This window comes from Tachysurus fulvidraco, chromosome 19 (assembly GCF_022655615.1).
Source record: "Tachysurus fulvidraco isolate hzauxx_2018 chromosome 19, HZAU_PFXX_2.0, whole genome shotgun sequence".
NCBI classification, from domain to species: Eukaryota; Metazoa; Chordata; class Actinopteri; order Siluriformes; family Bagridae; genus Tachysurus; species Tachysurus fulvidraco.
The window spans coordinates 11,513,423-11,537,673 of record NC_062536.1 but is presented as its reverse complement, the minus strand read 5'-3'; the positions used below and the strand labels follow the sequence as shown (position 1 = coordinate 11,537,673).

Below are 24,251 nucleotides of genomic sequence, written 5' to 3'. Positions count from 1 at the left end.
GGAGAAATGGAATAAAACACTTCAGGATCTTCTGTTAGAAAATGACTTCATTGTTGATTGTTTTCCTGTAACAGCAGAAATTTTCCCTATCCCTTACACTATCCCTTAAAAATTACTATATATATATATATAAAAAACAATACAAATTAGTTATTTATAGCAGTTGCATGTGGAAAATTGTTACATATAATAATATTACTTTTAGGTAAAATAATAATAAAACAAACATTTTAAAAAAATGACATAGGAGGTTTTTGTGTGCCATAAATGATTTGCTCCTACTCAACGGCAGAAGATCCTTTGGCTACAAAGTTCAGGAAGTGTACAGATTGGTTGGTTGGAAGCAGGACACTTAGGTTGACGTTTCATGCGTAATTGCAGTTTAAGTAATTCTACACTTTCTGACGCAGACTATAAACATTAAATACAAATGCAATTATCTTCACAGGATGTAAGAAAAAAACCCTACAAAATATTCTTGTGAACTGACATTTATTTTGGAACAGCGAACATCCTTTAATTCCCGAGTCTAAGGCTATGGCTTTCGGTGTTGCTTTTTTCTCCAGGGACTGTATGAAACTTGGAGAAGTGGATGGAAAGAAGATTGGCTGTACTGTCAGTCTGTTGGTGAGTTTCTTTCTGCGTGCTCATCACCAGCATTAATGCTACACCTGCCAGCCCACACTGGCTTTCACACTTTACTGCATCCTTCTGCTGTGGAGACAACAAGCCGTCAACCACACATCCAAACCTAACAGGCCACCGATAAGGTCTGATTTCTGTAAACCTGCTAATTTAACAATCGTTTTCAGAGCAGCAGTGTCCCGGAGTATTTATCCTTTGAGTCTTTAAATGTCATGTTTAAAAGGTTTCTACTGCTCGTGTCAATGAGTGAGTTTTTCCCCCGCAACAATTTGTGTTTTGTTAATTTTATTTTCTGAGTTCTTCCCCATACAAGAATCCATCGCAATAGCCTGGGGATGTGGGTGGACAGTGCGGGTCTCATTAATTCCTAAAGCAGAAAACACTTGGTCCTTGGGCCTCTCTCTCTCCCTCTCTCTCTCTCTCTATCTCTCATTGTTTCTCTCTCTCTCTATTTTCTCTCCATTTTTCTCTGTCTGTGCAGAACTTCTATAAAACAGAGCTGAATAAGGAGGAGATGTATATCCGCTACATCCACAAGCTATATGACCTGCACTTGAAAGCACAGAACTACACAGGTAATGGCACATGTAGGTGGAAGAGCGATGCTCTGCAGGGGCATGTGGGGTGGATGCTGGAAAGAAAAGAGAATGATGGCAGCCTGGTGGGTGTTTTGTCGTGACTTTGTGTGCTTTTTGTGTGTTTAGAGGCTTCTTACACACTGCTGCTGTACGACGAATTGCTGGAGTGGTCAGAAAGGCCACTGAGGGAGTTCCTGAATTACCCTATGCAGAGCGAGTGGCAGAGGAAAGAGTACCTGCACCTCACCATCATCCAGAACTTTGACCGTGGCAAGGTCTTTTAATTATAGATTTTTACTTTTTATTTTTTCTTTCATTCGTTCGTTCTTCTTTTTTCGTTCTTTCTTTCTTCCGTCCCTTTTATTTTCGATGTCATTCTCAGATTGTCAATCTATCTGTCTATTTTTTTTCCTGTTCCTTCCCACCTTCCTTCCTTTCTTTAATTCCTTCCTTCCTTCTCGTGTTTTGTTTCTTACCCTTTTGTTTTTGAACAACACTTCTGTTCTATTTCATTTGTGTTGCTATTAGGACTAGACTTCTATACCGTATGTCACCCCTTAGTCACTTTTATCTCCTTAAAAGTGCAGTATTACCTTCAGGCAATGCTCTTGTTTCAGCTTGTTTCTTTATTCTCAAGGTTGTTTGTAGTCCGCCTGTTGCATAGCAGCATTTGCATCTCATGACTTCGACTTCATCACCTACTGATCAAAATATCAGCTGGAGATCGTCTTTTCATTAGTTACCCATCACAACACAATGGCATTTACATAATTAGCACCCTCATCAAAAGCAGCTTGAATGAAAATAAAAGCTCATTGCACCCACTGTCTTGTCTTTTTCTGTACTCCTGAATCAAGCCCTGTGTGTGTGACATTGCTAAAGGATTAGGAAGCAGCAGGGAGGAAAATATTTCGTTTAATTAGCTTCATAACAAAACACTCTAGCTCCACCGTGAATGCTTTTTCTTTGCAAGTAATTGTTGATGATCATCTACTGCCCTCCACTGGAAGTTAACATGGCTGCTTACATGGTATGACGCCTGTTTTATCTTTTCCTCTCAGTGTTGGGAGAACGGCATCCTCCTGTGTCGAGAGTTGGCCGATCAGTACGAAGCGTACTATGATTACAGGAACTTGAGCAAAATGAAGGTTGGCTTCTTTGAGTATTATATCATTAGATTCAAGAGCTGTTTCGTTTTACAGAGAAACACAAAGCCACTCTGCTTTGTCTGATCTTTGTGCACTTACATGTTTCTTCTGGAATATGTGCAGATGATGGAGGCCTCGTTGTATGATAAAATAATGGACCAGCAGAGACTGGAGCCCGAGTTCTTTCGAGTGGGCTTCTACGGGAAGAAGTTTCCTTTCTTTCTACGGGTAAGTGGGAACGCCTACAAAAAGCTTCCATTGTCGGGCATTTTTTCTAAAGGTTTAAAAACACACACAATCAGATGAGACTTTTGAACATACTTTAGATTTTTATGGTCACTGAAAATGTTGGGAATTACAGTATGTACACTGGCAACTAAGAATAATGAACTAAAGGTATTAGAGTATTAATTATTAGGAAATGTTTAGTTTTCAGTCACTGCGAGGCTTTCTACTCAGCTCTGGAAGCCACTGATTGATGATGGACTGACTGCCGATGTTACTCACACACTTTTTTTTTTTTTCTTTCCCCGAAATGTCTATAGATCTAAATGAGAACCAAAGCTATTAACATGATGTAGTGTTAGTCTAGATTTCCCTATGTTTAGAATATATGTTACTGTCAACAGTGTTTTCATTGATTGCTTTCGAGTCCACTTGGTGGCACTCTTACCCACTCTGTGTATTTGATTAGGGTATTTGCATGTGTGCTCGTATGTGTGTACTTTTCAGAATAAGGAGTTTGTATGTCGTGGTCACGACTATGAGCGTTTAGAAGCCTTCCAGCAGCGCATGCTTAACGAATTCCCTCATGCCATCGCCATGCAACATGCCAACCAGCCTGACCAGACCATCTACCAGGCTGAGGCCCAGTGTATCCTTCCACACACACACACACACACACACACACACACACACACACACACACACACACACACACAAACACTACAAAATAATGACTATTACAAATTAAAATTCTTGCATTATTTATGAGCTCTACATGTGACCAGATGTTTGTATGTAGTATAAAATGAATCACAGCTGCTGATGCTTTTCTGATGTGAACAGCGCTTTTGATGAGGGGAAAGTAGGATTTTGTGCAAGCTCAGGACTATGGCTGTAAATACGCATCTGTATGGTGGCAGAAAATCGATTCTGTCCCACTGCGACTGCGAGCTGGCTTCAGGTGACGCCAGGCAGTGGACACAATCTTGCACGGTTGGCGGGACAAATATGTGGAAGGCTGGAGCATGCAGAATGTGGGCCTTTCTCTTGAGTGCAATTAGAGCAGACGTGTGCGGTCAAACTGCATTAGCCTAGTGCTTTGTTATCCTTGCAAGCAATTAATCAGTACCCTTCCTGGATTGCCGCCATATTTAATTCATATTTCTGTGCTGATGAGTTCTCAAAGATGTGCTCTGTGACCCACACAGTGCCAAACATTTGCTCAGGGGATATGATGGAGTTGACTGTCCTTAGTGCATACAGTACAATTCAGTGTAGAAAAAAACTTTTTTGTCTTAGAAAACAACTTTTTTGAATCTGCAGAGCCTGTATGCAATTACATTTATGTTATATTTGTCAGATGCCCTTATCCAGTGGGAACAAGAGTATTAAAAATATGTTGTAAGTGCTAATTTATGCCGAGCCGTGCTAGAGGATTGGAGGGAGCGGTGTGTAGGGTAGGAGAAGTGCTTTAATGGTAGGTTGGTGCTGGTCCACTTTTAGCTTCATCAGGCAAGCATCATTGTGAAGCTAAAAATGGACCAGTGCCCACCTACCATAAAGCACTTCTCACACCCTACACCACACTCCCTCCAATCTGCTAGCGCAGCTCGGCTCGACCCGCCATCAGGGTACAATTCAGGAATGCATCAAGGCTCTTCTCTGTTTTAAATCTGTTGTGGGTAGCTTTACGAAGCCAATGGAGGGAATATACTGTAGGAATGGGGCAATGTGGGACAACATGGGGTAGCTCAGTACCACAATGACCAGGATCTGAGTGACTTCTGTGAACAGAAATCTACAAAACTTCTGCTTAATGGCATGTGAGTTTAGTGATGTGAGAAAAGAAGGACAGTTGACAGTTGTCCATGGTTACCCTGAGGTTGCAGTGACAGATGGTGAGATCTGTGAGCTTTGTCTCCTGGGATGAACAGCAATTCAGTTTTGCTGGGTTTCAGCTGATTAGCTGCCATCCATGATGAGATATCTGCCAGGCACACAGAGATCTGACCAGAAATATAAGTGCGTGAGGGAAGGAAGCAGAGAATAAGTTGTCGATATTGATAGAGCAGTGACGTGAAAAACGCATGTGAGGATATGACCTCACCAAGAGATAATGTAAAGAGAGAGAATTAATGGGGACCAAGCACTGAGCCTTGTGGGACACCACTGGAGAATCTGCATGGAGCAGAATCAGATTCCCTCTGTGTTACGGAAAGGAAGGAAGGAAGCACAAGGACTATTGTGGTAAACTGTCACAAGTTTACTGAAAGGTTGAGAAGCATGAATACTTTTTTCTCCTGTCACTATTGCCACTTGTTTTTTTTTCCATTAGGGATAAATAAAAAAATAGAAATTGTTGGTAATTGTTAAATTCTAAATCTGCTTATTGACATTGTTGAAAACCTTTATACAATAAAACTGAATTGATCCGAATGAGGACGGATAGTTTGGTTGATTGTGGCCTCTAAACCAGTCAGACTTCAAAGCAGCACATTTCACAGAAAGTGCCCTTGTTCCATTACTGGCAGATTCTGTGAAATGTGCTGCTTTAAAGTCCGATTGGTTTAGAGGTTTAGATAAAGATAAAGACTTGGTTGATAAAGAGTTGGTAGTTGTTGATGTCTGAGCTTGTTCAGGGTGAGAATAACCCTGCATACCACTAGTTTTATTTGTCAGTGAGTGATTGAATGAATGCCACTGTACAAATTCTTGGAGAATGTGACATTTATTTATCTATATAAAAATCCATTCAGTGTTATAATGGGGCAGCAATGGAAATAGCATTTATGGACTGGAGAAATGAATTGATTAGAAAAGAAAAAATAATGAATTGCCTTCATGTTGAAGCAGACATTCCATCGCTCATTAGACAGGAAAAAAAGGGTTTTATACTTTGAGTTGAAACATTTTTGAAAAGAATTCCCTCATTACCCATCATTACTGGACACTTGTTTATCAGTAAATGTATTTATTTGAAAAATAAATCCCAACAGGAACAGAACACAAATCAAATGTCAAATGAATAATAATTACAGTGTGTAAGGAGAAGTAATAGACATTTATACTCTATACAATTATAGCTGCAGTGTTACAAGCATTTATAAGCTACAGTTATCAGTGTTATGGGCAATTCTATGTAATTTCATGACATACAGTACCTGCAACGTGCTTTTTAGTTCCAGGTTTAACATTTCACAATGTAGAAATGATCATGGGGTCGAATACTTATGCACTGTATTTATTCGGATTGATCAGACAGAGCGGGGAAGAAAATTTTATCCTTATGCACCTTTAAGAGATGCACTGATGCGTTTCTGGCGTTGTTTATATTTTGTATTCAGTATCGGCAACAGCGTTTAGTGATCTATTGATTATCATTCTCAGACCAGAACACCTCTCTGTAACACTCCTTGACACAATCCTGACTCAGACCTACAAATCTACGCAGTGACTCCAATCCCAGACAGCCAGGACGTCCTCCAGAGGGATGGTGTTCCGGACAACATCAAGAGTTTCTACAAAGTCAACAACATCTGGCGTTTCCGCTATGACCGCCCCTTCCACAAGGGCACCAAAGACAAGGAGAATGAGTTTAAGGTGGGCAGACACCACACGCTGTAGTATAGCTAGTATTTTCTTCTATACTTGCTGCTTTGTCTCTTTTCTCATTTCCCGTCTCGGGTATATCAGCCCTATTTCCTCTCTATGTGACCTGGGTATTTATGCCTGTTATGTGTGTGTGGATGCGGTGTGTGTTGGGGGGGTCTTCGGCATGTTTGTAGAGCTCAGGTGTGCTCTCATGTGTTGCATTATTCACTCTCAGCCCAGTGAGGCTAATTAAAGTTTTAGAGTCCAGGAGACGCTCTCATTCCAAATATCATTTCCCTCATCTCTCGCTCAATACCCAGCCCAGAAAATCACATCCAAAATGCGGATCATATCTACCGCTGGGGTTAGATTTCCGGCGTCCTCTAGTGGGTATAACGTTTGAAATAAACAGTTTAGCCTGCCAGATATTACATTTTCCCTGACACCGAGGTGTGTCTCGTCCTGCCTCACTCATCACCAAGTAATATTTTTTTCGAGAAATCTCATTAAGAAGCTAACTTAAGATGAGACGATATTTAGATGATAAGATTATACCGGAGATAGCAGTTTGTTTGAGTCTCATCTTCAGTAACTAAAGTTCTTGGCAAGTTCTCCTTTCATAATATTCCCTGTTCTTTATGCATTAGGTGAACCAAGCCCAAGACACGTAGTCAGAATGTGGTGGAGTAAGACCTAGGTATATGAGATTTAATCTGGAAAAAAAAAAACACTTAACAGACCGAGGATAAACTTTTGTTTTGGTGGAAATTGAGTGCAGGCAATGCTCAGGAGAAGGGGAGAAAGAAGTAAGTTGTAAGTTGCAGTGCCCCATGGAATAATCTGGTCTTGTACACTGGTATTGTGCAGTAATGCTGCAGGGTTATTAGGACCTAAAATATTTAGTGCTGATTGATTTAGCCCAGGTATCTTCTGAATCTACTGTGCTGCTACTGCGCATGCTGTAAAACTGTCTTACACAATAACTCATGTTGCATGTAAAAAACAAAAAAAAACAGTGAAATGTACAATGCATTGTAGTAGACAATACAAATGGCATTCAATACTCAGAACAGCATTTAAAAGTAGCTGTCAAGTAAGAGATGATAATGATCGCGTAGGCAGTGATGCTACTGTATTTCGAGCATGAGTCAGCGCAAAACTGTCAGTGTTATTAGCCTTTTAACTACATATGACTTGTACTTGAGGGCACAAGCAGCTCACGTGTCTGTGTGTTTTTGCTTTGGCCCATAGAGTCTGTGGGTGGAGAGGACAACAATGACCCTAGTGCAGAGTCTCCCAGGGATTTCCCGCTGGTTTGAAGTGGACAAGAGAGATCTGGTGAGAGAATCAATTCCGGACACCACTGCTCTTTGATTTTGAGCTGCCCTTCTGCAGTGACCTGTCTGTAACGGTTGTGTTGTGGCGCAGGTGGAGGTGAGCCCGCTGGAGAACGCCATCGAGGTGATTGAAAACAAGAACCTGCAGCTGCGTACACTCATCACGCAGTGCCAGACACGCCAGATGCAGAACATCAACCCGCTCACCATGTGCTTAAACGGCGTGATCGACGCTGCTGTGAATGGAGGCCTTGCTCGCTACCAGGAGGTGTGCAGAGATCTTGCTAAAATGATCCACTTTCAATTTCGGGTTGTGAAGATGTACTTCAAATGTACCAATAGCTGTGTTACAAGAGCTTGCAATATACCTTGGGCAGCATTTTAACCAAAAAGAATCTTAGCATGCTTCATGTGTAGGATGTTGCGTTCATTACAGTCATGTGTTTACGGCTCCCCCCATCAAATAGGACCAGAAGTAGCTTTATGTTGACGGAATAATCGAACAAGGATGCATACATGATTACTGGCAATCCCCAAAACTCAAATAGAACTGTTACCTAAAGCATTACATAAATGTAAGCTAGCAACAACACCAGCAGTTTCACTGTATGTAAACATACTCAGAGTGACAGTTCGGTCCACCATGTTTATTGTAATTATTATGGAATAAACAGAATTATGGAATAAACTAAAGTAAGATGGACACCTGCAAAGCTAAAGACACACACAGTGCTACTGTGAATGTGTAGTGTATAGGAATAGTATTTAAGTTTTATAATAAAGATATTATGTACTGTAAGCATGCAAACGTTAAAGATAAATAAAACGCTGTAATTCCTTTCCCCTCAGCACGGCTCCTTATCAATAGGTTGAGCTGTAGACTCAGGCTGTCTCAAACGTTTTCAGCCTGTGACAACAATTCCTGCAAACCCAGCATCTCGTATATAGATCTACCAAATGGTTGGGTACGAAGGTTCAGGCATCACATTGCATTTCACTTAATATTTGCTTGCGTTTAAAACCCATTTTACTCCAAAGTGAATTTGGCCCATGTACACCAGGGAGTGAAATGATTATTTCTATGCTTTCTTGCAAAATAAAATAACATATCGAAAATACCTGAAAATATTCTAATCAAATGTTACCTTTGTATGCACTCACACACACCATAATCCAAAGAGATTTTTATTTCTACACTATGTAGCTGGACATGTAGCTGGACATGTAGCTGGACATGTAACTGGACACTGTTGTGCTCTGCTGACTTCTGAGGTCAGGTGACACCATGTAGGATTGTGACTCCAAGCTTTAAAACTTTTCCTGTAGAAGCTTAGAAATATATTAGGATATTCTACACTTCTTCATTAATTGCAAAACGGTGCATCCGACTTTTATAGTTTGTGGTGCTATGTCGTCTCTTTGATAGAATCTTCTAGATAGCCTGCTGTTTTTCCCCTCACTCCTGGTGCATGCTGTGCAGTAGAGAAATAAATGAAGAGTGTAGCCTTCAAAGCACTTTCTTTTCTCGTGGTGCTAAAACTGCGAAAATATTCAACATGTTGAAAGCTGAGCCGGGTCAGAACTGCCATGCTCAGAAGTGTTGGATGGACAGCTGTTGCATAGCAACCTTGTTTTAATAAGGGGTGAAGCCTGTATGTGGCATTGCCCACCTGTGTGTGTGTGTGTGTGTGTGTGTGTGTGTGTGTGTGTGTGTGTGTGTGTGTGTGTGTGTGCGCGCGCACAGGTAAGCGAGGTATGGCATGGCAGGGAATCATTAGTGTTGATGTGTGTTTGTCTAAGCCTGCAACACTGCTTTAATTTACACTAGAAAAATTTCCGGTTGAAATATTACATCTATTATAGTAGCCTCATTCTGCTTGTTTTTCACCGATCAGATTTTTTTTTAATTACTATTTAGATTTATTGCTGCTATTTGATTTCAGCCCATGAGGAAAAATCTAATTCTCTGCTCACATTTGTAAACCTCTCAGTTTTAATTGACTCACTCTAATTGTTTCTCTATTCATCTGTTTCTTTTTTTTTAAAATCCCTCCCTAACAGTAAATTCACAAATCGGCATTATTTTGTATTCCTAAAAGATGTGAAACAAGACTATGAATAATCTCCTTTATTTTTGATGTATTTTATGAAACAGTGCATTTTTATCTTCATCGAGTGAGAAATAAAGGTTTGCTCACTGACTTATACTTAGCATTTGCAGGCATTTTTGTTTATTCGCAGTAGAGCTAGACACAAATTGAGCCTTAAGGTTTGCACTTAATTACAGCGATAATGGTAATTCTTCCCCGAACGTCATTCGATGTAGTAAGCGGCGTAATCGTTGCCTGGGAAACAGTCTGTAGGAGTTCAAACAGTAGTAGTTTATTAGCTTATCCTCAGATGTTAAGAGTGATGCTGGAGTGTATGGCATATCAGATTTACAGCACTGAAGCTGCTCTGTGTGACTCTTTGTGGTGGCAGGATGGTGCACCCTCCTGCAGCTTCTCCTCTCTGGCTGGCTCTTTGGAGATACGCAGCCATTATTCTTGGAAGAGACTGCAAACATATCTAGCTCCATTTTCTAGTTTTCCTCATGCTCTCACTCCTTCTCTCTCTCTCTCTCTCTCTGAGATTTTGAAACGTCTGTGAGAACTGTTCTCAATGGCATTACATTAAAGTGTCGTGTTTCTTCAAACATGCTTTTTGCACTACATTTGTAAAGAAACAAAGCCTTTTGTTTGTCACCTTGACACCTGTAAATAGCATCAAAATGTGTAGAATCAAAGAGTAAAATGTAAATACAGTGCAGAAATAGTGCATGTCATAGCAGCACGAAGGACCCGGAGGCTAGAAAATGGCTGCTGATATAAATGTGCCTGAAAATAAACCAAAGAACTGGCACTCAAATGAGATTCCAAACTCAGAGATTATTAGATGCATTGGAAATTTTTATCTTTCAACTGATAGAACTTTTAAAGTTTTCCCTTTTTTGTAATTTATTTTTGATTTAGCTGCCAAGGTTTCACATATAAAGCAGCAGCTACAGATTACCATCCTCCATTTTTATTTATTTATTTATTTTGCTTTGAAGAGTGTGTGGGATGTGTGTGTGCACAACATCAATCATGTTTGGTTGTTTGGGTGGAGTAACTGATTGTAAGTAACTGTGTGTGTGTGTGTGTGTGTGTGTGTGTGTGTGTGTGTGTGTGTGTGTGTGTGTGTGTGTGTGTGTGTGTGTGTGTGTTATGCAGGCGTTCTTTGTGAAAGACTACATGATGAATCACCCGGAGGACGGAGATAAGATTGGACGCCTCAGAGAGCTCATGTTTGAACAGGTCAGTATTGATTCATCTTTTAACACAAAGGCAATATACTTCACCCTCCCAGTCCTTGCTTTCTTCTAACTCACTTCATCATTTGCAACAAATTAACTCATCCAATGCACATATAGGGGAAATAAAAATGTATTAGTGATAAAATTAGGATTAGGAAACTCTGATGTCATCTCTGTAGTATAAAATAAGTTCATGCTGTGATGTTAAAGTAACATGGTATGCATGTCAACATATTCAACAAAATTGGAGTTACTCTCTGTTTCTGTCTCTGTCTCTGTCTCTCTCTCTCTCAGGCACAAATACTCGAGTTTGGCTTGACTGTCCATGAGAAGTTTGTTCCACAGGATATGCGGCCGCTGCATAAGAAATTGGTGGATCAGTTCCATCTCATGAAATCTAGCTTAGGGATTCAGGTAAAACCTCAAAGCTGCAGTCAAATATATGGGATCAGGAAAAGATTTATTGTGTTGCATAGTCATGTGTTATGTGTAATATCTCACTTTTGCCTATTTTATTATTTCCCTGTACGTCGTACAGGAGCTCCCAGCGTACATGAGGGCAAGTCCGATCCATTTTCCCAACGGAAGCCCACGGGTCGGTCGAAACTCAATGCCCAACATCTTGAATATAGAGGGTGGACGCGTGGTGGCCCGCCGCAGGTGAGAGACTTGGTGGCTGAGCGATCTGATCCAGTGATCCATATGGAAGAGTAGGAGTCAGTCTCAAGATGTAAGATGGGGTGTTTAGCTGCGTAGGAGTGTGGAGATAAAACCTAGCACTGCTACGAGATGATGGCACCACATCTATATCCATTCACACTCGTTAAGCTGCAAAGCTGTCATATTTAGCACAATTTTTAAAAATTGTCAAGCTGTAATGCCAGCTAAATTCCAACATTTTTAGTCCATCAGTGCTTTATATTTATATAAAAACAGCATATGGTAGCTGAACTCTAACACCCTGTTTGTGTGTGTGTGTGTGAACACAGTCCACTCAGCTATCCAGCAGTGAACCGGTACTCTTCATCCTCTCTGTCATCGCAAGCCTCCAATGAAGTGAGCAACATCACCGGGCAGTCAGAAAGCTCAGACGAAGTCTTCAACATGCAGGTGAGCACTCTGGCCAAATACACACTTCCTGGCAGACAGCTCAACACACACACACACACACACAGGCTCAGTCAGGCTCAAAATCAGCCGGCCCCCTCAACCCTAACTACACCTCCTCTTAGATCTCTTTATACTCTCCCTCCCTTTCAGTCTTTCATCTTTTCCTCTAATCACACTCCCTACTCTCGGTTTTATCTCCCCGTCAATTGCCCTCACTCTTTTTTCATCTCTTTTTATTTCAAACCCTTGCTTAATCTTTTCTCACGTTTATTTTTTTTGCTCAATGACAATAAGATTCTGAGGTAGGAGCTGAAAAATAAACTGGATTAGAATGATAATGACACCCTCAAGCTTTTATCTTGGATTATATCTCCGTCAGAGTGTCTCGCCGATTTCTCACACGATAAAGTGATTGTGCGTTGATTTTTTTTTTTTCCCCCTCGACTTTCAGCCTAGCCCATCTACCTCGAGTCTCAGCTCCAACCACTCAGCCTCTCCAAACGTGACCAGCTCAGCCCCTTCCAGTGCCCGAGGTGAGGACATACATTTCACATGGCCACAAAGCTCAGAGTGTGTATTTCATCATGATTGCAAGTGTAAGACACTGCCTAAGGACTTATTTAGGTAAAACTATACTCACTCCTTGTTTTAACACATACGCTATCCATTTGTGTTGGTGTGCATGTATATACTCACACCAGCTCACCAAATACTGTGGTACCCGTTTGTACATCTGTTATTTCTCCAGCATGCACAAGCCACCAACTATGGGGAGATCTGTTGGAAGAATGCTTTTCTTACAACCAGTAATCACCTCACTAAGACACCTTATGTAGTGTCATTGTACATTGGTTTGAACCTTATAGAGTAACCAGGATGTATATTATCTAAATATACGTATATCCTCACACATATAAGCACATGCCCGAAAACCTGTTTATCTCAAAACATTCAGCTCTACAGCTGTATCTGGCTCTTTATTGTAAACAGATGGTTAAAAATAGAAATATAAGGCAGCATTTATGGCCTCCTCTCTCCAGGCTCTCTTAGTCCTGCTTTCACTGAAGCTCAGGCTACCTGTAATGTGTTCAGGAGAATTACAGGCAGCAGCGTCCCAACCGTGGGGCCGGTGGCTATCGAGTCGAGGTGAAGTGGCATGTGAGTGCTGTTCCCTGGTGATGGAGCAGAGTGAGCACGAGCTGTTCTGTCCGTCTGGAACTCCATCTCGCTGCCAAATAGCCGCCTGTCACAATCGGAGGCCAATTCTCACCCCGACAGGAGGGATACGTGGGGAGAGAAATATAGCTTCTGTGCTGGCTACTTAGCAAGACAGAAAATGTGGCACAAAGAGGGGGAGTTAGGGCTGTGTGTCATGTACATGAGCATATTGTGTGGTTTATTTTTACCTCTGTCTATATGTTTCTCAGGTTCCCCTCAGTTGTCAGAGAAACACAAACATGTCAGAGAGAACCCCTGCCTCTCTCCAAGAGAGAGACCCTGCAGTGCTGTATTTCCCAATCCACTTGATCCCACACTGGTAAATATACTAGCTCATATGTGTATGTATGCATATATATTGCGTATTTCTGTTTTATATTTAACCTGCAATTTTGTAAGGATGTGTAGACCATTTATAGCCACTGTGTTTGGTGAAAAAATATAGTGGATATAACTTGTCTTTTTTTGGTTTTTATTTTTTATACATACATACATACATACGTACATACATACACAAACACTGGATATATATATATATATATATATATATATATATATATATATATATATATATATATATATATATATATATATATATATATATATATGCAGTCATGTGAAAAAAATTAGGATACCTCTTTTTTAAATAGTTAAACATATGGGCATTTTATCTGATTTTAACAATATTGGAATATATACCTACAAAAATAAAAACAAAGAAAGGTAAATGATGATCTGTAAAACTGCAATTAAAAAAATTATTTCTTGTGAGGGAAAAGTAAGGACACCCCCACATTTATTTGTACTTGCATAGAATTGACAAAATTACCTTTTTTTTTTAATAAAAAGATCTTAAAAGAATTTATAATCAGGTATTCCACACTCTGAAATGATTTACAAGTAGAGAACACATAAAAAAACTGCCAACATGGCCAGGTTACTCCATTAAAGCAAATTCACCCAAAGAGCAGACCGCAAGTTGCTCAAAAAGTCTCCAAAACCCTAAAATATCATCACAGAACCTACAGCAAGCTCTTGTTACAGTTGATTAGAGGTCTTCTCGGGTCTAAAGAAATGTAACTGACTCGAAGTGACCCGAATCACTTTTTACCTGAACCCAACGTGCATAATTTTATTATTTTTTTAAGAAAGACCCGAACCCGACTGGACCCGAATGTTGCATAACTCTACACTAAAGTAACCGCTACAGAGTGGATTCAACATTGATTGACAGGTCTGTTTCAACGAAAATTGGCTTACCGCCAGCCACACGTCACCAGCCACATGTCGCAAGCGGCAAACAGAGGAGAGGTTGGAAAAGGACTCGAGTCGATGAACACACGTGAGATACAGTAGTTCAGGTCTTCTCGGGTCTGTTCAGTAACAACACATTCATTTTAAATTACCCGAGTCCCGATGCCGCTATAATTATTCCCGACCCGTGTTCGAGGCACACGTGAAATTTTTAGACCCGAACCCGCTCAGGTCTCGGGTCGAACCTCGGGTTTTCGGATCTAAGTGGACCCGTGAAGACCTCTACAGTAGATGTGAAAGTGCATGAATCTACAATCAGAGAGACTGCACAAATGCCATTATCATTGGAGGTGTGCAAAAAGGAAACCTTTACTGTATAAGAAAACCATGAGGGTAAGACTAAAGTTTGCCAAAGAACACTGAGATAAAGGCCAAGATTTCTGGAATAATGTGTTTTAAACAGATTAGTCTAAAATTTAATTATTTGGACACCATAACAGAGGGCATGTTTGATGTAAACCAAATCCAGCATTTCAGCAAAAGAACCTCATACCAACTGTAAAACATGGAGGTGGAAATGTTATGGTTTGGGGATGTTTGCTGTAGCAGGACCTGGCCAGCTAACCATCACACAATCCACTATGAATTCTACATTGTTTCAGAAGCTGCTTAAGGAACATGAGACCATCTGTCAAAAATATGAAGCTGAAGTGGAACTGAACCTAGAAACATGACAGAAACATACCAGTAAATCTACCAAGGACTCGCTGAAAAGTAAAAAATGGAGATTCTTGGAACAACCAAGTCAAAGCCCAGATCTAAATCCACTTAAAGAAACCACTTAAACATCACAGCTGAAAAGATTCTGCATGGTGGAGTGTGGGAAACTTTCTGATTAATTATTAATCTTATTATTTCTATGCACTAATTATTAGGGCATAGGGTGGCCTAACATTTTCCTCCCATCAAATACTCCATTTTTGTTGGCTTATTTTGTTTAATAAGTGAAAACAAAGTGATTTTTGTTATTTACATGTAATTACATCACTTTCATCCATAGGTACAAATTAAAACTAGATCAGAAATTGACATATTTTTCACTTGACATAAATATATATAATTATTATTGCTATTAAATACAAATACAAATAGCCAGTTTAAACCCTGGCAGTGCTGCCAAAACGAATGCACTAATTGCATCACCAATTCATTGCTGTGTTCTTTTGTCGGCATCTCTTAAATTAAGTCAAGTCAGGAACAGTCGTTTCAACCATTTATAACCGATGCAGTACAAATGCAGTGAAATGCAACAGTGTTATGGTGCTACTTAAAACACAGCTATCCTAGCCACACAATACGTTTTTGCCGACGGATGTCAGATATTTGTACTGGGGCAAGCTGGGGCAAGTTCTAATCTCAAAGAGACCTATAAAAGTCTACGCTAATAAACACACAGATAAATGTATTGTACCTCTATATAACACGGGTATATTCAATATATTTGTGGAGCTCAGACAGGAAAATAAATCTATATAACTCCATATAACTCATAGATTCTGCAGCAATACACAGTCTATTTGCCTTCTAGAAGTTTCATGCTGCAGTTTTTAATAGCACTTGTGTTAACAAAAGTTGACACACAAATATGAGAGGTTTAAAATAAAGTATGGCTTCCGTAAGCATACTCATGTGCCCTTTCTGCAGAGGACGATCCCACATCCGGCAGGTGATGCCTCTCTGCCTCGCAGCGATCCCAACATCTCCATTCCAGACAAAGGTGAGCCACATTTATCAGTGCACAACTTTGCATTGCTTCTTCCTACACACACACACTCCTACATACATCAGGTCGCAGTGCGGTTGAAAGGATTGTTTTGTGAAACCTTCTGAAGATTGCCTAGCCTGATTTGAGGATGGCTGACAGCTCAACTTTCTTATACAGTCTCCAGGTCTTTCAGCAGCAAAAATTGTGAGCGACTCACCCAAGTTCTTCAGTGCTGCTGTCATCAGATACAGAGAGTATCTTTGTCCATTTATCTGCTTTCTCACTGAAACCTGGATTTAATGTCATTTGAGTGCAGAGGCAGGACTAGATTCCCAAGAGCAGTGGGTTTTTCTCTGTTTTGAGTTACTCTGAATGGAAGATTTAAGTCAAATGTTTATTTATGAATTTGTACTGTATGTGCATGTGTTCTAAAGGTACGGCACAGCCTAGCATTGTATATTCCAATGGGATTCGTTAAATATATTTAAGATAGTCCCGTGTTTAATTAAAAAAGGGATTGCTCGCTTTGAACTGTTGATAAAGGTTCGAAGACATGAAACTGAAGCAGAAATTGAATTTAAAATGAGAAGGCTTTATTATCCTGGCATGAAAGTAGAAGTAGGTCTCCTGTGACAGCTGCACGTTCAATACAACTTGTTTTCCCATATTTACCTGATGTGTAGCAGACCATGCCTGTGGCAGTTCTTTTTTTTTTTTTTTTTTTTTTTTTTTTTTTGAAAACTGTAAATAAGAATCCTCTGTAGTCTAATGGACTTTGATGATGCTAAGCTATCTGAACTGACTAGAGCTGCATGTTTTGTGTGTGAAAGTGGTCAAGCCTGCCCCAAGCAGCTGGAGTCTTGACACAACATTCTCTGACTCTGTCGGAAAGCAGTTTTGCCCCCCTGTCCCTCCTAGGCCTCCATACTCAGGTAAAACAACAACAACAACAAAAAAACCCCGCCGTAAACTGATTACTAATACCTTTGTAAACTCCTTGACTTTACATCTACCGTCAGCTTTGACTTCTTCCTGGTTTCTCACGATCCTTAACATTATTCCTACTCTATCCTTATTGCACGTCTGTGTTTAGTATTCAGCCAGTAAAAGTATATTTTTTCAAAGGGCTTATATTTGCTTGCGCTGTCAAGACTTTTTTGGTTTTAAGTGGATCAGTCAGCTGGAATTTGAAAGTAAACTTGACCTGCATGTGTAAAGGTGAAAAAAAGCACGTCTGCTTTAAAGGGATTGCAGTTGCTTTCACTCATGATATAATCCTGGTTGAAGAGCTGAGCCTTCTCATAGCATTTCTCTCTAATCTGCATGACACCTCTAGGCTTAATTAAATCCTCAAATGGTGATCTAAAACTCCTGCTTTCCAACCTGCCTCTGCGTTTGTTTTTTTCTTTTTTCCTTGCTCTAGTATGTTCTCACAATTTCATCACTTTGCAACTGGCTTATCTTCAATGAGTTCATTTTAACCTTATTTGTGTAGCTCCTTTTACATCCATTGTTACAAAGCATCCAAAAAATCTTGGTTAGCAGTAATAGAGATGTGAAAAACGAGACAACACGAGGGAGCACATATTCAAGGTGTTGCAATCTGCTGCATTCATGATAAACTAGAACAGTTAAAAATCTAAAAAAAAACAAACATGATGTTATTTTGTCCAAACTAGACGTGATAAAGGAAACATTTTCTAGCATAGCAAGTTTCTTGTGTACGTTTCTTAGATAGATTTGTCCTGTAGTTACTAGTATATTTACTCAGCATCTTTTTATATTCTTACACAATTTTATCCTCACACACTTTTAGTAAATTGCTCCCATCTTCTGGTATGACTGATAAATATAGTAGTATGTCATCACTGTAGGAATAGGAGCGATCGTTTGCCGGGTGTACAAATAGCTGCATTTGTAAAGGAAAACAGCGGCGGTCCTAAAACAGCACCTTGAGCAATGGCATGCATTTTTATATCCGCAAAAAATTCACTAAATATTTTTACACTGAGCAAGCAGATAAGTTATGAACCTATAAAGTGACATTCCCTTTACTCAAGTAAGATTACTGCTACAGACTGTTGCTACCTTTGCTTTAGATGGCTCTGTATTACTGTATAAATATCCAGTGCAGTAGATGAGGAATGAAGATTAATTGCCTAGTCCCCAATAGATCTGATATTCAGCAGTCCATGCTTTAAATTTTTAAATATTGGTAAAATGTTCTCCCCATGTCCATGTGGGTTTCCTCTGGGTTCTCTGCTTTCATCCCACTTCTCAATAACATTCCAGACGGTGAATTAACTAAGAATTTTCCTTTGTCTGTGTGTCTGTCTATAAATGCTTCTCTTTAATGGACTGTTCTCCAGGATAAAGCAGTTACTGAGCATGAGTGAGCGAGGTGGTAAAACATACTGTTTAAGGTTCATTAATATAAAAGTATTGTTTGTGTTAAATCAGTTTGGCCCTTACCTAAAATCGAAGGATTCATGGATACCGTCTTGCTATAAAGCCCAGACTGGACCTCAGAACACAGCCTAGATAGGAAGAATGTAATAGACCATAATCTGTTATATACCCCCCTTTAAAGCTGCCAGTGGTGGCTTTTAATGGAGCCTTTTTTCCTGAAAAATAACAGCTGGGAGTTGTGCATGCCACTTAGCAGGGACCCACAGAATATAGCAATATGTTTCCTTCCCTCCAAGATGGCTGTGGACATATGGCTCATGGCTAAAGTTAATTATCTCAAATGTTTGTAAAATACTGAGGAATATTTATGCATCTTTATTGAACAGGTTCCCCTGCTAAAAGTCTGGGATCCCAGTCCCCAGGTCCAGTATCAAAGTCACCACAAAAGGTAGGTTTTTGTTTTTGTTTTTCTCTCAAAGTTTCAGTGTTTTATTTTGATGGCACTTATAGTAATGTTCATTCAGTTTAATCTGATAATCCTTTTAGTTTCACTGTTGTGAAAATGATGGTGGAGTCGCCTGAACCGGGTTACGACCTAGTAAAATCAGATCAGCCGGAAAACAGCGGAAATGACCAGTGACTTTATATAACCATGTTTATTCATTCCAGGGTTTATCCAAATTACTGAACAAATATACGTTTATTTTAATGTTATGCAATGTTTTAGGCAGAACCACCCGTGATCTAAAATATGTCATTATATACACCACACGAGGAATCATACCAGTTTGTGAAATCTCTCTTTATGCCTGTCCCCATCGAGCACACACGTACTCTCTGCTTTTAGCATATACTAATTATTAATGTGATATAATGGCTATCGCTTGGATAACTGCATGCAGAGGAAGAAAAGTCTTTGACGTGGCATAATATATTATCATTTTCTTCCAGTTGGTGCCTGCACGTGGATTTGCATTTGACATGTGTTTTAATATAGTGTGAGAACAATATAAATGTGAAATATTAAACGCACCATTAAACTTTTACTGAATGACTTTACAATAACATTTCAGCATGTACTGTAGCCCTGCTGTGGCACTGTGCACTGACTTTGGTTGGACTGACAAACCTTCCATGGCATTAGATGTTTATAATAATCTGACAGATAATACAGATATGTTATATTTACTGAACAATTGAATTAAAACATAAGCGAATGTTCCTTGCTAGCATACAAATAATCAGAGCAGCCGTGATGTTGATGAAATTTCTGGTGTAGTTTAACACTCGAGGATGCACTGAATGCAGTTGGAGATATATATATATATATATATATATATATATATATATATATATATATATATATATATATATATATATATATATATATTCTATTTTCTTTTCTTCCCCAAGCTTTATATCTCACCAGCTCCTTCTAGCAGCATGAGAGTAAAACCCCTGCTTCTGAAACTATTTCTAATCCTGATGCACATTTGAACATCAGTAGAACATTACGACATGGCATTTCTTTTCTTACTTCTCATAGACTTTCCATGTTCATGCTGTGTATAATGAATAACCGAATGGTGATTTCAGCATTTGAATACTTGTGCACACTAATTTGCAGGGGAGCCACACTGTAAAATGGGTAATACGACTTCTTTAAATTCACATTTTAATCCATTCTGCTGTATGAGCAAGCAGATAGTATCATTGTGTAAAGGAATATATTTGCCTTCAGAGGTGAAAAGGCTTTAAGCCACTACAATCCTCTGCTTCTCTGACTAATCAGTTTCATGCGCTTGATGTTAGAATCCATTTGATCCAGAGCCAGTAATTGTGCCCTTTTCCCCTTTGTCATGTTTTCATCGAGCAATGCATATTGATTTCATTCCAGTCTTTCTGCAAGTCAGATTATTACTAATTACCCATTTATTCTGCATTACATTAAAAAAAAAAGTTTGTGTAGAAACTGCAAGCTGGATGATGTGTTTTGAGGCAGTGCTGAAAGGTTTTAGATATGCTATAATCTTGGTGTAGTGTAGACTGTAAAAATATATAGTGTGCAACATTCAAAGTGTGTAAAATATATATTTCACTCTCTTTGAGACAGCTTCCTCTATCAGTCCAGGTAGACAGCTACTGACACTCACACACACACACTCACTCTCTCTCTCACACACACACACACACACACACACACACACACACACACACACACACACACACACACACACACACACACACACACACACACACACTCACTCTCTCTCTCACACACACACACACACACACACACACACACACACACATGCACAAAGTCCTCAGAGAGCCTGTTACTGAGTTGTCAGTTCACAGGTTGCAGACTGTGAAATGACTTTTGTCCTTTAACAGGAATGTAGCGTGTATTTGAGAGCCATGAAAACCGCTGAACAGCACTTTGAAAATGAATTGGCTAGCAGTTTGTTTTAAATTAGGCATCTCATACAATATGCATCATTTATAAAGTCCAAAGAGTGGGTGGCTGTGAAAATGTCTGAGTATACACTCGCTAAATTAATTGTGAAGTCCTTCTCTGGAGTAGGTCTGACTGTGCCAGTTGTTGCATGGAAAATTGAACACCATTCATTTTTTTTTCTTTCTTTCAATTATACTCCGTGTTCTACCTCTGAAATACTGTATGCATCCAGGTATATATAATATGCTAATAAACTACTTTATTTGGTGGTAGACTAAATATATGGAATAAAGCTGTGTGTGTTTATCAGTATTACTTCAGTTCAACATGTAATTTTTAATTTATAGCAAAGACGTGATCGATTCAGTTTTTGATCAGCTGAAACTGCTCAAATTATAGTTGTGAGATTTGACTGTCTAATATCTGATTGTCTTTAATCAATGTGACATTTGTTACTGTGTGTGCAGTACTCTGTGCCTTCCTTCACACCATCGCCCACGGAATGCCCACCAACAGGACTCGTACCCAACTCCCCAGTGCTTTCTGGCAGTTACAGCAGTGGCATCTCCTCTCTCAGCCGCTGCAGCGTTTCTGAAGCCTCAGGCACTGAAGCCACGCCCTCTACCGACCATGCTCTCCCTACCTCTGCCTCTAGTGGTTTGGATGATCTTTTTCGGCGTGAGAACAAGACTCCGCCTCCTTATAGCAGCAACCCGCGCCGACCTGTGCCCCTCCCTCACAGCCTTTCCATTCCAACTAGTGCTGATGCTCCACCCATTCCACCAAAACCCCGCCAGCTTCGCAGTGTGAAGCCTGTGGAGCCGCTGCCCAGACCACGCCCCCTTCCACGAAAAGTCTCTCAGCTTTAGTGCTGCTGGATGAAGATACACCACCACCAATTGCACTTTGTTTCTTTGGGTTGATGAACCCAAATGTTCAATTTACAAATTTAGAAAACAAACAGACTGAGTATGTAGGAGTATATGGCAGGGCTATCACTGCTAATTCCTGCACTTTTTAGCAATCACAGATCGAGATGCTCTTGCTCTGAGTATCAGGGCATTTTTACATTATGTAAATACTGATATGAAATGTATGTTTTGCCTTAAGTATTGAAAACAGAATATTTTACCATTGGGTAATGCACGTTTCTACGTACATTTTGAGTACATTCGGCTTTTTTTTTTTAAATGGCTCAGAGGTGCTAATAGCCTCCATTCGGCTCTTTGTGTAGGCACTAGATGATATCCATGGCTTTGTTCACGCACGCGCACACACACACACACACACACACACACACACACACACACACACACACACACACACAATTGGACTCAAAAGAGGCTGCTTCCAAACCCTTTTATTCATCTGCAGGAGCGGGTTTTCCATGACCTGTAGATAGAACAGCATTCCATGATCAGCTTATACAGAACATTAGCCCATCACCCATTTATTAGGGTGAGGTTTATGGTTTACATGCATGATTTGGTCAGTATTCATAGCTGACACTTTAGAATTAAAGACTGACCAGACAAGAACGCTTGAGTTTACCAAGTTCTGTGCCAAAGGGACAGGGAAACTGCACCTATGCTGAAAGTCATGCTGTATTTCCATTCTCTTGTTCAAGATTCACATTAAGTCTGTTTCATCATTTTTATTTTGATGGACAGTCATGTTAAAGTACGACTGGATTAGTCAGCGGCATAACTGGATATGCCATGATAGGCTGGTACTCACGTTACACCACCTGAGTAATATTTAGGAAAAGAGCTGAAGGCAGATGCGTCTGCCTGTGGGCATGGAAGAAGCTAGCCTAATTACAGTGCAGTGCACAGTAACTGAATTTTTTAAGCATGTACTGAAATTGCGGGAGTCTTTACAGAAGCGAAGCCTGGCATTCTTCGTATTCACATTCAGTTATGCCAATTACGTGTACCATTCGCAAGCTTCACCAATTAAAAGCGTTGAGATTTGCCCAAGTTGTTTCGATTCTCACTTGCATAAAACTGCCAGTACTGTAGGTATTTAATGGAACTGTTGGTTGAAAAGTCCCAAACATAAGACCGCATAGTGGGCTGTGACAATATATCCGAGCAAATTTTAATTATAATGTTACGAGTTTACCATTTCTATTTGTACCAGGATTCTACCCACAGTACATTGTGTAGTAGCACATATACTGTATAATGTACAGCCTCATTAATTGATGTTTAAGGCAGTGGTTCTCAGACTAGTCCATACAGCCTCACAGATGCTGCACATTTTATCCTATGAATCAGTTTTAAGCTGTGAAATAAAATGAAAAAAAAAAAAAAAAGGTGTATGATGTTCAGGCAAAAATCATTGATGTGGTCGTTCAGATGCAAAGTTACAGTTAACACCCTGAAATGTATTTTCTAAGAACAGTTTGCCAGCAATTATTTTTTTAATTAAAGAAAATGTCATCATTTTTATCCATTTACAGTTACTTTTAATGTCATGGAGCATCTGGAAAACAAATTAGTTACTGTTATGAGGTAGATTATAGCAGCTATAAACAGTTCCTCACCCACCTGTCTTTTTTTTTTCTGATGAAGTTAATAGGACATAAAATGTAGCTTGTTAGCAAGAAACAGCCAATCTGTCCATCCTGAAGACTTTCCCCTGGCAGAAAACCTAAAAGAGCTTTACCTTCTGTGAGCACTGCAATATACACCTGTAAATAACCTTATAGCTACGGCTAGCTTTTGACCAATCAGATATCAGGATTCAGGAGCTCTGTGATATAATTGTAGTCTGTTTTTAGGAAAATGGTTTTAAAATTCAAAATGTAAAATTTTTTTGCCTCATAATTGATTAAAATGGCCATTTGTATACATTTGTATATTGTTACAGCCCCATTTATAATTTAATCTATATTTTATCAACCACATTTTTTTATATGGAAACATTTACAGCATGATTTGGACAGTTCTAACAGTCTTAGAGCCTGTTTTGTGGTCTGCAAATGAACAGGAGTTCAAGCATCAATCTGTAAACCTTTAATGAGAAATATTGATCACTTCTCTCACTGCTACATTCTTAACTCTGGTTGTTTCTGATTCTTTTTAAAATTGAACGATGTTCTCGTTTTGTAAGTCATTTTTCGAATCTGAAATTGTTGAGATCTATAAATAAACATCTTCGGAAGAATCAGTGCT

The 24,251-nt window shown here is 39.6% G+C and overlaps 1 protein-coding gene across 5 annotated transcripts in view; it reads left to right on the top strand.

The window, feature by feature from the left end:
* dock4b (dedicator of cytokinesis 4b) overlaps positions 1 to 24,028 on the top strand; it is a 94,269-nt gene extending 70,241 nt beyond the window's left edge. For 4 of the 5 annotated variants that reach the window (XM_047803777.1, XM_047803776.1, XM_047803775.1 and 1 more), the window contains 19 exons: positions 567 to 627; positions 1,127 to 1,220; positions 1,350 to 1,498; positions 2,285 to 2,371; positions 2,495 to 2,599; positions 3,104 to 3,245; positions 6,030 to 6,196; positions 7,439 to 7,525; positions 7,616 to 7,792; positions 10,776 to 10,859; positions 11,153 to 11,272; positions 11,397 to 11,518; positions 11,848 to 11,968; positions 12,420 to 12,501; positions 13,396 to 13,505; positions 16,145 to 16,217; positions 17,036 to 17,137; positions 19,001 to 19,062; positions 21,540 to 24,028. In XM_047803777.1, the coding sequence (XP_047659733.1) occupies positions 567 to 627; positions 1,127 to 1,220; positions 1,350 to 1,498; positions 2,285 to 2,371; positions 2,495 to 2,599; positions 3,104 to 3,245; positions 6,030 to 6,196; positions 7,439 to 7,525; positions 7,616 to 7,792; positions 10,776 to 10,859; positions 11,153 to 11,272; positions 11,397 to 11,518; positions 11,848 to 11,968; positions 12,420 to 12,501; positions 13,396 to 13,505; positions 16,145 to 16,217; positions 17,036 to 17,137; positions 19,001 to 19,062; positions 21,540 to 21,941 (2,347 nt within the window). In that variant the 3' untranslated portion in view covers positions 21,942 to 24,028. The remainder of the gene's footprint in view (positions 1 to 566; positions 628 to 1,126; positions 1,221 to 1,349; positions 1,499 to 2,284; positions 2,372 to 2,494; positions 2,600 to 3,103; positions 3,246 to 6,029; positions 6,197 to 7,438; positions 7,526 to 7,615; positions 7,793 to 10,775; positions 10,860 to 11,152; positions 11,273 to 11,396; positions 11,519 to 11,847; positions 11,969 to 12,419; positions 12,502 to 13,395; positions 13,506 to 16,144; positions 16,218 to 17,035; positions 17,138 to 19,000; positions 19,063 to 21,539) is intronic. The other variant, XM_047803778.1, reaches the window with a different exon arrangement.
* Positions 24,029 to 24,251: the final 223 nt, after the last annotated feature.